General features: G+C 49.7%; 1 protein-coding gene across 1 annotated transcript in view; it reads right to left on the bottom strand.

The window, feature by feature from the left end:
- The window catches only part of DIABLO (diablo IAP-binding mitochondrial protein), a 205,428-nt gene that overhangs the window by 129,666 nt on the left and 61,990 nt on the right, over positions 1-13,772 (bottom strand). The window contains exons 2-3 of the mRNA XM_085633271.1: positions 8,935-9,055; positions 8,429-8,557 (exon numbers count right to left, since the gene is read on the bottom strand). Coding sequence (XP_085489397.1) covers positions 8,429-8,557; positions 8,935-9,055 — 250 coding nt within the window. The remainder of the gene's footprint in view (positions 1-8,428; positions 8,558-8,934; positions 9,056-13,772) is intronic.

Below are 13,772 nucleotides of genomic sequence, written 5' to 3'. Positions count from 1 at the left end.
GTTTGGGTTTTCCAGAAAGTATGATCACCTCACTCTTGAGATCTTTGAACTGCTTCCAGGCTAAAGCAAGAAACATCTTGAAATTGATGAGCATTATTCACAAAACTCTTCACTGAAGAGGCCGTGCTGTGGCAGTGAGTGTCTTGCGGACCTGCGCTGCACCTGGCTGGGGCGAGTGATCCTGGGACCTGCTGGGCCCTCGACAAGGTGGTGAGTGCGCCCCCCCCCCTGCACTGCATTATCGACCCCGTGTATGAGTGCATACCCGGACCGGCGGGGGGGAGTGGAATCCGAGAAACTGCACCCTAGAACCCTTGATTTGAGGAGTAGCGGCCTGGGAGTGTTCATCTCGGCTTCACCCCGCTGTGTGTTTTGCCTCCCCCACTGTCGCCTCTGGGCCCTGCCGTAAATCACTCTGTAGTATCCTTCTCTGGCTCTTGTTATGCCTTTTACACCCCCTGCTCAGCCAGTGTGTTTGTGTGTGTGCTGCACGGAATGTTGGAGTGATGATGCGATTGGAATGTTGGGTGCCTGAGAGGTTGGGAATGACAGTTGAGAATGGGCTGAGCAGCAAGCGGACTGCTCCTGGTGGGGCTGCTCTACAGAACATAACTACCTGCTGTTCTGGAACTATCAACATGTAACTATCTTCAATAAAGCTTCCTGAATTTCATCCTTCCTGCGTGGACCTCCTTACTACACACTCCCTAGCAGCAGGCCTGGAGATTGACCCAACTTGATCTCCTGGCGGCACCTCCCGAACATTTGGAGACAGATGCCCTTGATTGGTGCTTTTCCCTTGGACTGGGCCCATCCCACAGTAGTGATCCTTGCACGCCTGCCGGGAGGCCACTGGGCTTTTGACCTGGCACCCGTTATCTAGACCTGGGGACAGGTAGTAGATTGCACCCTCTGTGGGCTAGAACAGTGGCCCACGCTAGAGCCTGCAGATTTCCTCCCTGCCTCCGACGGGATTTCACTGCTAAGGGGGTGGAGCCCTAAACGCAACGCCGTGAGTGTGACCCCGGCCTACAGCCCTTTGGCGCGGCGGGACTCAGTCTCTCCCTTGGCTCTGGACATACCCACTCACCCCCGGGAGGGTCGCACCTACAGCCAAGTCCATACGTGTGACCTCCTGGGGGGGCTACCGGCCCTGGGGCCCCAGGGCTCTACCACCTGTGGGTCTTCCACCCCGGGGACAAGGGCGCTCCCGCCTAACCACATTACAAAGAGCCTGAAGAGACTGGAAACCTCTGCTTGTGGGAGACTGCACTAGAAACGCCCTGACTCGGCCCCCGCTGGATCTCTCACCACTAAACATGGAAAAAAGACTAAGGCCCTAAATCCTCTACCACCCAAACACAAACGAAAATGGACCAGTACACTACAGTGGATCGGGAGGGGGGGGGGGAGGAGCATGGACAGCCTGTCTCTCCAGGGCAGGGATCTGGCTCCAATCCTACAGGCGATTAGAGCGTCTCAGGCCTCGTTGGAGGGAAGGATCGGACAGGTCCGAGTCGACATGTCCCTGATCCGGCAAGACTTGCATAAGGCCACGGCCTGCATCTCGGAAGCCGAATCCCACCTCTCCACGGTGGAGGATGATGTCCACCAACTGAAGGAACAAGGGACCCGCCTGCAATCCCACACTAATGAGCTACACAGATGGGCTGAGGACGCCGAAAACTGATTGTGCCGCAATAATCTCCGCCTGGTGGAATTTCCGGAGGGGACTGAGAGGGGGCAGATGACCACCTTCATTGAAACATGGACTTCATCCTGGATGCCCAAGGACACCCTCTCGACCTGGTTCGCGGTTGAAAGGGCCCACCGATCCCTTGCACCTAGACTACCACCCGGAGCCCCACACCGCCCTATAATAGCTTGGATCCTTAATTTTAAAGACCGGGATGCGATTCTGAGTGAGGCAAGGACCCTGGGCCCCTTAAAATTTCAGAATCACACCATCATGGTGTTCCTGGACTATACAAAAGAGGTGCAGGACCGACAACGCTACTACGCAGAGGTCCAACATAAAATGCATGCTCTTGGCCTTCAATATAGACTCCTTTTCCTGGCCCGTCTTCGCGTTATCTAACAGGGCAAAACACAGTTCTTCGACTCTCCACAGGCTGCCTGGACTTGGCTGACCGAGGAGCGTCTCCTCGGGGCCCAGCCAAAACACCTCACCCGTACACTCGGATCCCCAGGCCTCTCAACCTCTGTCACTCAAACAGCACAGGAGGCGTACACAATCACGCAGGGGGCATAGGGGCCACAGGGAGGCCTCATGATCACCGAGCTTGGCCAACCACGAACCAGGAAGCACTCTCAGACCTCTGGGCTCCAAAACCCCCCAAAAAGGGCTAAATCCGCTGAAAACTTATCCAGGGGGCGCATCCCTCTGGGCACCTTGGATTTAGCGGCCACACACTCGGACCTCTCCCGCAGCCCAGCAATCTGAGGGCCCCCTGAAGGGCGGCGATTGGAAATGGAGGGATATCGCTACCTGTAGTTCTGGAATACATACCCCACAGGGTCATGCAGCGGAACTTGTGAATTATGCTGATGACACACTTTCATCCGACACCGGTGGAGGGGTCCACCATGTATTTCCCATACTAAACGCGATAGTTTAGGTTGTTCTTTCCTAGATGTAGGGCGACAGATGCTTTAATTTCAGAAGTATAGGGTGGGGGGCGGAGGGGTGGGAGGGACCAAGACCGTTGCCCAATGTTTAAATTTAGGTTTTATGTTAAAACTTCTTTTTCCAACAGCACATGGCACTTTAACACAGGAATGTCCCGCACGCATGGCGGCCCCGCATACCGGACACCGCTCTAGAAGGCGGTGCCTGCCTTGTACCCCACCAAAAGCTCACCACAAGGCACGACCCTGTTACCCACATGGACCACTCGCTCTGCACGATGCACACAACCCAGGGGTTTAACTCTCTCCGGGTCATATCCTGGAACGTTAATGGTCTGCTAGACCGCATCAAACGCACAGCAGTCTTGAAGTGTGCCCAACGACACTCCCCAGATATCCTCCTGCTTCAGGAGACCCATCTCTTAGGAACCCATTGTTCCTTCCTTGCGCGCTACGGTTTTGACGGGGTGTGACATTCGGGCTTTAACAGGGGCTCCCAGGTGGAGGCCATCCTGCCAAAACAGACCCTCCCATTTGTTCTCTCTCACATTAACAGGGACACACAAGGACGATTCGTGCCTCTATCAGGGACACTGGAAGGGAATCCCTGTAATCTCCTATCCATATACATTCCTCCCGCGACACTCACTTCAATGCTGCAACATCTCACTGACATTTCCACTCTGTCCTGGGAACAGACGATCCTGGGAGGAGACTTTAACACGGTCATGCAACCTACCCTCGACACCACAGGCACACCTTCCTCCATTAGGGCAACGCATGCCAAGAAATTGGTTGATTGGGCGACCACATTGGGCTTTTGGGACATATGGAGGATCTGGAACCCTTGAATCTCCCAATACACACATACCTCAGCAGTGCACCATACCATGCGTGCATTGACATGATTTTCATGCCTGCCCCGACTGTCAACGAGTGACCGACATATCCATCCTCCCTCGGGGAATCTCAGAACACTCACCATTATTCCTGCACAAGGCGTTCCAAAAAGCTATAGGACAGGAACTTCAGCAATATTTTCTCACAGATCTGGGCTCGGTATCCTCACGAGGTACCCTCTGGGAAGCAAGTAAGGCCACCATCCGTGGAGTGGCCAAAAGACGCCTTCGGACGCAACGGCTTACCCAAGACAGTCATTTAGCCCTTCTCGAGGACCAAGCGCTCCACCTGGAGGCTGACCTTGCCATAACCCCAGAAGCGGCCCGTTATAGGCAATTGGCAGCCATACGTGAAGAAATCAAGCAAACCTCATTAGAATCAGCTAAATTACTGAGGCGCTCGTCTGTCGCCCGGGTGTACGGCAAGCTGTTACACGGACTGGCCTCATACCCCTTGGCAAATCAAATCGTACTTGAGATCCGCAGACCCTCATTGTCAGACCTCAGTCGAGATTGCGCAGGCTTTTGCAGATTACTATCCTTACTTATACTCAGCCCACAAACTGGAGGGTTCCCTCCCAGACTTTTTAAACCCTCTGCAAGTCCACGTTCCCTGTTTGTCACACTCAGAGGCAGCGAGTTTGGACCTTCCCTTCACCCCAGAGGAAATAGGGGCAGCAATCTCCCAACTGGCATCCCGGAAGACCTCAGGCCCAGAAGACGGACTCCCTCAGGAGAACTATTCTTCCTAACAGGAGCTGCTGGTCCCCCATCTCTCCACCTTGTTCCCAAATGTGGCAGAAGTTGGGGCATTCCCCCCGAAACAGATACGGCGACCATTGTGGTCATTCCCAAGACTCAACCACCCTCTTCTCTCAGTGCGGACTACAGGCCGATTTCTCCAATCAACACTGAGGTCAAGATCCACCCCGACCAATGTGGCTTCATGCCAGCACGTAGCACCAGACACTGCCTAAGATGCCTTCTCTTAGCTCTTGCAAACCGCCAGACACTTACCCCCTACCTACCACTCCTTCTTGTGGACATCGAGAAAGCCTTTGATACTGTTGACTGGCTCGATCTTGAAAAAGTACTCACAATAATGGTGACGGGTCAGCAGTTCCGGCGATTTGTCCGAGTCCTACACTCTAACCCTAGGGCCAGGGTGCTTATTAATAGAACCCTCTGTGAGATATTCCCAAGCCGAAGAGGCACGAGACAGGGCTGCCCACTCTCCCCGCTACTGTTCGCGCTGGAACCCCTGGCGTGTCTCATCCACACAGTCAACTAGATTCAAGGTTGGTCGTGGGGAAGCCACCACATTGATAAAATTGTTCTATACGCGGATGACGCCCTGCTCTTCTTGGGGGACCCGGCCAGCTCCGGCCCTAAATGTCTCCAATCCCTTTAAGCCTTTGAAAAGTTCTTTGGCTTCCGGCTGAACCCGGCCAAATCGACTCTCATGCCTCTTCGTCTCTCTAGGGAATGTTTTGACTGGCAAACCACCATTCCCAATAGGCGGCAGTCATTCAAATATTTAGGAATATGGGGTGCTCTATTCCCCGAGCTGAACTGGGCACTGAATATCACCCCGTTTATCCAAAATGCCAAGGAGGACCTCAGCTGTTGGCAAACCTTGCAGCTTAATCCACTCGGAAGGGTGGCCCTATTTAAGATGATGATCCTCCCACGGTTCGAGTATATTATTCAAAATACCACCCTCCACTGCCCCAGAAGTTGGTTTCGGGACATCAACGTCATGACTACATGGTTCCAGTGGGGAGGTGGGAGGCCACGTATGGCTCTCGCCCGTTGCCGCATTCCGCCCTTCGACGGTGGCATGGGCATAATGGACCTATTCCGATACTACCTAGCCACCCGGCTGCTGGTCCTCCATGACTGGTTCACTGGAGGATGGTCCGATCCAGCTTAGAGAACTGAACTTCGTGACCTGGGCTTCCCTCGAATCCAGGCCCTCATGTATGGGTGCCTCATTCCTAAAGCACTCCCAATGGTGACCCGGACGGGCTTCCTGGCCAGGCGTTCGGCCCTGCGTCATACACAGTGGGAATCCAAATTGACCCGACAAACACCACTCTGGCAGGGCAGGTGGCTAGCTGAAGTGGCGGCGTTGCGAGGGTTTAAGTCTTGGCATCTCACAACTGGGTGACATGTGGGTGGGAGACCATATGAGGTCCTTTCAGGATTTACAGAACCGCTTTACCCTACACACCTCACAATTTTACAGGTATTTACAGTTGCGCCACGCCCTGAACACACACATTTCAATGGGCACCACTCTTCCTGAATTCAGCCCACTGGAAGCGCAGATCATGATGGGAAATCTCAGAAGGGAGGCATATTACGCATATACCGTTCCCTCACGATCAATGGCCCCACAACACCGTACTCACTTAAACTTCGCTGGGAGGGTTGGCTGGGCCCCCTTGAGGATGAAGATTGGGGGGACGCCCTTATGGCCCCCAAGACCATCACTGCTTCCGCCAGACTCTGACTCATCCAGATCTACTACCTCGACACTGCATACCTTACTCCGGAGAGACTACATAGAGTGGGGCTGTGTGCCTCGGCTGAATGCACACGCTGTAGGTACCAACCAGCAGACTTCTACTACATGGTCTGGTCTTGCCCTCGCCTAATAAAATACTGGGAAGAGATAGAATCCAAACTCACACACATCCTGGGCTGGCATGTATCTCATGACCCTATGCGCCTCCTCCTGGGTATTATGGACGGTCTAGACGGGTCCCAAGCAGAGAAATTATTCTTCGCTATGGCCTGGACACAGCCTGACACCCCCCCCCCCCCAATAGCTAAATGGCGCCGAGGGGTGGACAGGTGCACCCCTCAAGAGAAGCCCTTGTTCGAAGCCAGAGACTGCCCTGCCAAGTACCAGAAAGTATGGGGTAAATGGTCGGAACAGCTGGAATAGAGGGTTCATGGGAATAGCTCTTTGCTTCTGGCTGACTGCTTGTTTTTGTTTTCTTTGCCATGTTAAATGCTCGATCGCTGTGCATGCTAGACACTATTGCCATCGACACCCTTACAGTGTCTTGTATGCGAACTTGGGTACTGTGCTGTTGCCGCTAACCTTCTCTTGGTGTTCTCAAAAATTAATTAAGTTGCTTATCAAAAAAAAAGATCCACCTACTGGAAATCCCCAGTTGCAAAAAGAAATGAACCCTTAAACAATCCTGCTCAGGAAGCATACACAAGTTATGGAACTGCATGCCCTCATCAATGAGGACAAACCCTTCTCTTGAGGTCTTCAAGGCTGAGCCCAAAGGACTAACAATTCCACCTATCATGTCCTGTCACCTTCTGCATGTAGCCTGTCTTTCATAGCAATAATGGGTCTCATGCAATGGTTTTTAGTGGTCCCAATAATTGTTGACATTCCTCAAACAAGACCCAAGAAGACAAACTGACTAGTTGCCTTCTTTTTTACCATCACCCATATTCGCTTGCTAGCTTGAATCTTTGTAAAATACGCTGCCAACTATTAAACAGTTTCAGTACATTAGAGCAACAAGCTGTTCTGCTACGGTAGATAGTTCCCATTAATTCGATGTTATCTAACTTGGAAGTTTTGTAATGAACTTCGACAATATTTGGGTTCAGTTCATGCTATAAAAAAAACACAAATAAATAGAGAACATAGGCTGTTCCAACGCCCCTGAACTAAGTACAGCAGAAATGTCTGTCTTATAGGCACATTTCAAAGGAGACAGTGTAAATTGATACTCCTCCTTGCAAATGTTAATGCTACAGCAGGGGCATGCACAAACACATTGCTTGCTTTGGTTTCCTTCAACAGACGGATTGATGAAGCCAACAGCTAACATCTTACCTTGGCTACCAGCGTGAACAAGAATACTCATCAAACAATAAACAACCTGTAGAGATCTCTCTTTCTAGAGAAAATTCGTACTAGAAAGGTTACACTTCCTTAATCATCTAAATAGCAGTTCATTTTGAAATACTTGCGTACAGTTAAGAAAAAAACATTACCAGCTATCCTGCAGCCTGTTCTTACACCTCATACTGCAAGACGAGGTGGTCTGTCAGCGTGAGGTCACTCGCCCAGCATAATGCTATGTGGCCAGACAAACATAAGTGAAAGTTAAGCAGCCCCAACACATAGCAATTTTACCAAACGACTGTGAAAGTCACTCATAATAAGTTCTGAAGACCCAAACGTAAGCTCTTCAGAATATTCTCAACTCTCACAATTGGATATTCGCAAAATGGGAAGCCCAGAAAAGTGTGGGAAACATTTAGGCAGTTAAAAGTTGAGCTTGATCATCATACCCCAATAAGTGCTGCATATGGAATTTCTTTCTAACCCATATATGAGAAGGTTGTAGTTTCGTTTTTTTTGCCTTGCTAAACTTCATGTTCATACATTCCCTCCCCATGCCTCATAATTAAACGAAGAACCAATACACTTTATGCCCCTTATAAGAGCAAATACAATGAGAGAATCATGGTGGTATTCTATATCTTGAGAATAATGCTGTGGGGAAACAACCTCACTTGTGCACATACTTCAAAAACCATGCCCAGCATTTGGCTGAAATTCTTTAAAGGAAATTGAAGATGGAAAATATGTTTTAAATGATTTATCACGACAAAGAGGCCCTTCCAATTCACATGAATATCAGGGGAGTATACTGGATGGCACTACGAACGCAACGGTTTAGCACATTCATTCCTGAGTTATCTAATTTCATTTACAAGTGTAAACTTTCTTTCACAAGTCACTGTTTCAAATCCCTGGTTGCCAATTAATCAAGAACTTTTATGTCATGGGAGGCAAAACTGAAAGTGTTTAATACCAATCAAATAAAAGCACTCACCTTGGTATATTCTGTTAAAGCTTCAATTAATGCATATGTTGTTTGTGAAAGGTAGGTATGTGTGCTGTCTGTTACCAAGGAAGCAGCCCTTTTCATTAAGGATTCATAGGAAAGAGTATGTTCTGATTGCTGAAAAACAAACATTATACTTAGCCAACTGTTCTGTTCCAAAGAGGAAACAAGTAAAAAATAATAACCTTAACCTGTAAACCCATTTTCAAACTACCACATATATGTATCTGTTTTAAATGTAATAGTTTGTTTTCTGAGCTTCACAATGTAAAATACATCTTCTATAACTGTGCAGTCTTTCATATACGACAGAACGAAAAACCAAAGAAAAATGACAAAATAGAACAAAGAGACTTTAAAATTCTTTCATGGCAGAAAAGGTCAGAAAGAGTGCTCAACCTAATAATCCAAGATTCTTATAAGTGGGTTATTCAGAGGACAAGATGGCATGTATTGGCTTCCAGCACTATAAACAAGAAATGCTACTTGAATACCTGTCCAATGGGCACAGCACAGAGGGTTGTTCCAAAACCCACTGCCACAAATTTACGCCAATGGCCCCTTACTCCAGATAAAGAATATTTCTGTACTTCAGCCAGAACTGGAACACTCTGTCTGCAATTTTGCAAAAAAATAAAAAGAAACAAATAAGAAATAAATTGAAAAATTAATAACTAAAATGCTCCCTTTCTGTTCCTGAACAAACCATGTATTTACAGGAGTTATCAAGTCTACCAACACAATTCAGACAATTTCGCTTTCAACTGTTATACTGAGAATATAATGGTCAGTGTAGGGAGGATTCTATACAAATACAATACTGCAAAAACCTGTTACTAAACATTTTGATTCAAAAATAATGGTTCTAAGATAAACGTTTTTGCAAAGGAGCCTATTATAACTAAAATGAAGGTTTACATTTTTAAACAAGTTTGTTTTTAATTTAAAAGTTAAAATAATTTTGTGAGAAGTTGGCCAGGTATATGCTGTCCACTAATTAAAGTGGGCACCTTGCACCAGTCTAAACAACCCTTATGGTGATTTAAGAGGTCAAAGATAACCTTAGAAAGCTATCCAAGTGGTAGCTGTGGAGAGCAGCCTTCAGGCTTAGTCTTGAAGGAATGTTAAGCAGCTTGTTTCACTAGAATGCAATCTTATTGTATTGGTTATATGAAAGGAGAACCACACAGTAGTTATAAGAATATATATTTATTATTAGAACACCTTAAATACCTCATAGTATCTGGTACACGCAGATAAACACAAAGCACACAATATTATAGCACAGAAACAATCGTAAATAGCACTAATACACAGTGGGCTCCTGGGGGAGACCAAACCATATACTAAAATAGTGGTATAAGAACCACGACTCAAGTTAAGACAACGTCTAGAATCACTGGGACCCCAAGGAACCACCCAAGGTGAGTAAGTAGGGACCCCACGGAGGACGGGTGCAGTGTGAGAACACGACTGTGTGCTACGTACAATTCAATGCGAGAGTCGCGGTTGCAGTTTTAAAGTTAAAGGACCCTTCCCAGTGGATTACGAGGAAACCCTTTGGAACATAGAAGGTTGGAGACCCACCTCACCCGTGGATATCGAGGCACCAGAGTTACCTATCCCAGGGAAACAAGGTGCATAGGTCTGAAATGGCGTCGGAAACCGCAGTCATTCTCAATGGGAGTCTTCAAAGAAATGCCACTGCTGGAAAGAAGAAAAGTGTCCGGTGGAAACCGCAGGTGGATTCTTGATGGAAGGAACGTGAAAGCAGAGGGGACAGAGTCTGGGTCACTCAGGAGTGACCAGGGGCTCAGTAGACGAATGCCCACCGATGTCATTGAGTGCAGGGACCAGGAGGCGTCGAGGACAACCAGGAGCCGGATATGAGCTGTCCCACAAAGGATGTTGAGTGCTGAGGGGGGTTGGGGTTTGGCGGGAGCACCAACAAGTCTTGGCAACGACAACCCATGAAGAAGGTCAAAGAAGGTTACGGTCTCACCCAGCAAGGACCAGAGGACTCACCGCAGCAAGGGGAGTCAGGGAAGGCCTGGAGCAACCAGGGGAGCCCAAGAACATCAGGATTGTCCATCAAGTGGACCCACAGGCCAAAGGCACATGATTCGTGAGGGGACCTCTAGCAGTTTCAGAAAGTCACAGCTTGCAGAGCACAGAGTGCGAGGAAGCCGTAGTTCTTTGTACGAAATATGCGCAGAGGTTGGGGCTATCGCCAGCTCAATGCACAAAGTTGGGGAAGACCAACAAGCATATGCAATTGCAAAAGTACACGGTGCACAGGGGCTTGGGTTATGCAGTCCCCATGAGGGATACTGGCCTCAAACATGGTGAGAGGGCAGCTCGACCTAAAGAAACTTAGGAACCCACCTCCTGTGTTGCTGGAGCCTTCGGAGTCTGCAGGAGCTCAGGATCAGCAGACCAGTCAGTTGCGTTACGGTGCCTGCAAACGCAGGGGAGTGACTCCTTCACCCCAAGGAAAATACTTCAGTTGTCCTTGATGCTCCACAGGTCCTACACAAAGCCTGTATGGTGCACGGGCACAGACGATGCTTTGGACGGAGAGGGAGACAAATCGATCCCAGTCGGGAGTCCAGCGAAGTCCAGAGTGTCCAGACGGTCGAAGGTCAGTGGTTTCATGTTCAGAATCTTGTCCACGTCGAACCTAGGGTCCTACAGCCATGTAAGCCCTTTCGTACCCACGGGAGAGGGTTAGACATATTCAGGGGACCTCCCAGGGGAGGGTCAGGACAGGGCGGTGGTGTAACCCATGTCCTTTGTCCAGTTTTGCACCAGAGCAGTAGCCAATGGCTCCCAGAACTGGTTTGAGCTGGACTATGCACAGGGTCACCAAGTGTGCCCCTCGTGCAGACTTTCAGGAACTTTGGCAGTGCCCCCACCCAGCTCCAATAAAACTAAATCCTGTCCGGGAGGTGGTCACACCTCCCTGTGACAGGATGCTTATTGTGCTGCCGCCTTCTGCTCGAGCTCAGCAGCAGGAGGGCAGAAATGTGTCTCTGGTCAGCAGCATCCATTTTGTGCTGTCCGGGTCGAAAAGGCTGGTACTGGGAAGACCAGGAACCCACGAAGGTTACTTCTGAGGGGTGGAATCATACCTCCCACACCGTTTACAGGTGTGGGAGGTATGACTCCAAGGTGTTTGATACCAAACACGACATGGTTTGTTGCAGCCGTTTTCGAGATAGCATTTAACGCAAGGTTATAATGCACCTCTATCTATATTTTTGGCTGTGTCACAGACTATCCGGGAGAATGGTCTCTGAAGGCTGCAGAGGGGCTCTGCTCATGCAGGGGCACCATCTCGTGTAAAACCCAGCACCCTTCCTTCAGGATTATCAAGGCCTGCTATAGGGGTGATGTTGGAACAACACTCCCACTCTGGAAGGGTGGTGGTGTTCTCCCGGACACACTGTGGTAGCTTGGCTCGAGTGGTCAGGAATCAGGCTCCGTGCTAAGCATACGACATACCCAAACAATAACCATGCGTGCATCCGTTCCAAAAACGACTCTACACCGTAAAAATTATGAAAATATCTGTTTATCTTCTTTTTCTCTTAGTTGCTGATTGGATAAATAAATAACAATCACAATATACAAACTTTTTAAATAGTGCAGGTCAAATAAATACTGGCTTAATGATTCAATAAATAGGGGTGATCATAAATAATGAAGGCATAAATATAAGTGCAATACATACAGGCAATTAAATATTCTGAGGCAATAAATACTGTAAACCAATAAATATTGTGCATCAATAAATACTGTGGACCAATAAATACAGTGAAGCAATAAATAGGTTAAATACAATAAATACAGTGCCCCTAATAAATACTTAAAAGCTGACAGTGACACTCATAGAATCAGATCACATTTGAATTCCTAAGGGCTGATTTGGCCCAGGCACAGCTTGTGGGGATGTGGAAGGCTTGAGGGTGTCTACTCCCTGGCTTGGACAAGGCTGAGGTCTAAACTGAGGTAGATCAAGGGGGGAATACCAGAGACCTGGCTCTCTCCCTCCACACAACCTCTCTAGATTAGTCCCAGCTCACCCCTGGCACAGTCAGGTTGGTTCCAGCACCTCCCTAGCCCCTTAGAGCAGTCTCTCAGGTCTCCACAGGGCCTTAGGCGCCCTCTACTCCACTTACTGCCCTTTTTCTGATGCTCCGACGCCGCTGGAGTCGTGTCGACACCGTGAGGCGGTTCCGGTTCGATGTCGGCGGCCTCGGCACAATGTCAGTTCTTGACGACGCCGGTAGGCGGCTCCGGTTCGATGTCGGCGGCCTCGGCTCGATCTCGACCTCCGATTCGATGGCGTCGGGCAGTCTTTACTCGATGTCGACTTCCGGCGGCTCCGGAGTGCGATCCTCACTCCCGACCTCCGGTGCTCCTCTCCTTAGGTTTCCGGCGACTCCGGAGTGCGACCTCCACTCCCGACCTCCGGCACGATTCTCTCAGGTTCCGGCGACTCCGGAGTGCGATCCTCACTCCCGACCTCCGGTACACCTCACCTCGGTCTCCGACGACTCCGGAGGGCGGACTTCACTCCTCCGATGACGCCGCTCACTCGACCTCGGGTGACTTCCTCCTCGACCTCTGGTATTCCTCACGACCTCTGACGGCGCCCTCTCTCGACCTCTGGCGGCTCCGGGTACGACGTCCGCTTTCCAGTCGGCGCCGCTTCTCCACCTCGGGCTCCCGGTCTCAGGCTACTCGACGTCGGACTCCAGGGAAACCAGTTTCCAGGTCAGGATCTTGCTGTTCTCTGTTTCTAAGGCCTGTTCCTGCTGTCCAGGTCCTTAGGATGGTTTTTCTTGCTTCTTCCCACACAGGGCTCCAGGCTGGGCTCAGTCAGTAGGGACTAGTATCAAGGGTTCAAGGGTGGGTTTATGGACCCCACTCCAGGCACAAGTTTCCACCCCTGCTGCCTCACTCCTTCCTCCTTCAGGTTTCTGCTGCTCACTCTTCACCAGTCAGGTGCCAACTGCCAGCTCCAACTGCCAACTCTCTGTCTTAGCTTCCCAACATTCTAAACCGCCTCCAACTGTCACAGGGTTCTGGAATGTTCTGGAAGGTGCTGGTAGGTTCCAGTGGATGCTGGTGATGTCACAGGTGGCCACCATTTTGTGCTCCAGGCCCTCAGACAGAAGTTTCAGGGGTAGCTAAAATGGCTCCCTGAATCTGCAGCAACACGAAAAAGTCTGGTGGTTCCCAAAAAGGAAAAATTCAAACAGGGTTTGAGGCCAAAGTGGGACAAAATAAATAATGATGAGGAGGGACCACCCAAAGGGCTGACAGG

This window comes from Triturus cristatus, chromosome 11, assembly GCF_964204655.1.
Source record: "Triturus cristatus chromosome 11, aTriCri1.1, whole genome shotgun sequence".
Lineage (NCBI taxonomy): Eukaryota > Metazoa > Chordata > Amphibia > Caudata > Salamandridae > Triturus > Triturus cristatus.
The sequence above is the reverse complement of the archived record's forward strand: the minus strand, read 5'-3'. Positions and strand labels throughout refer to the sequence as shown.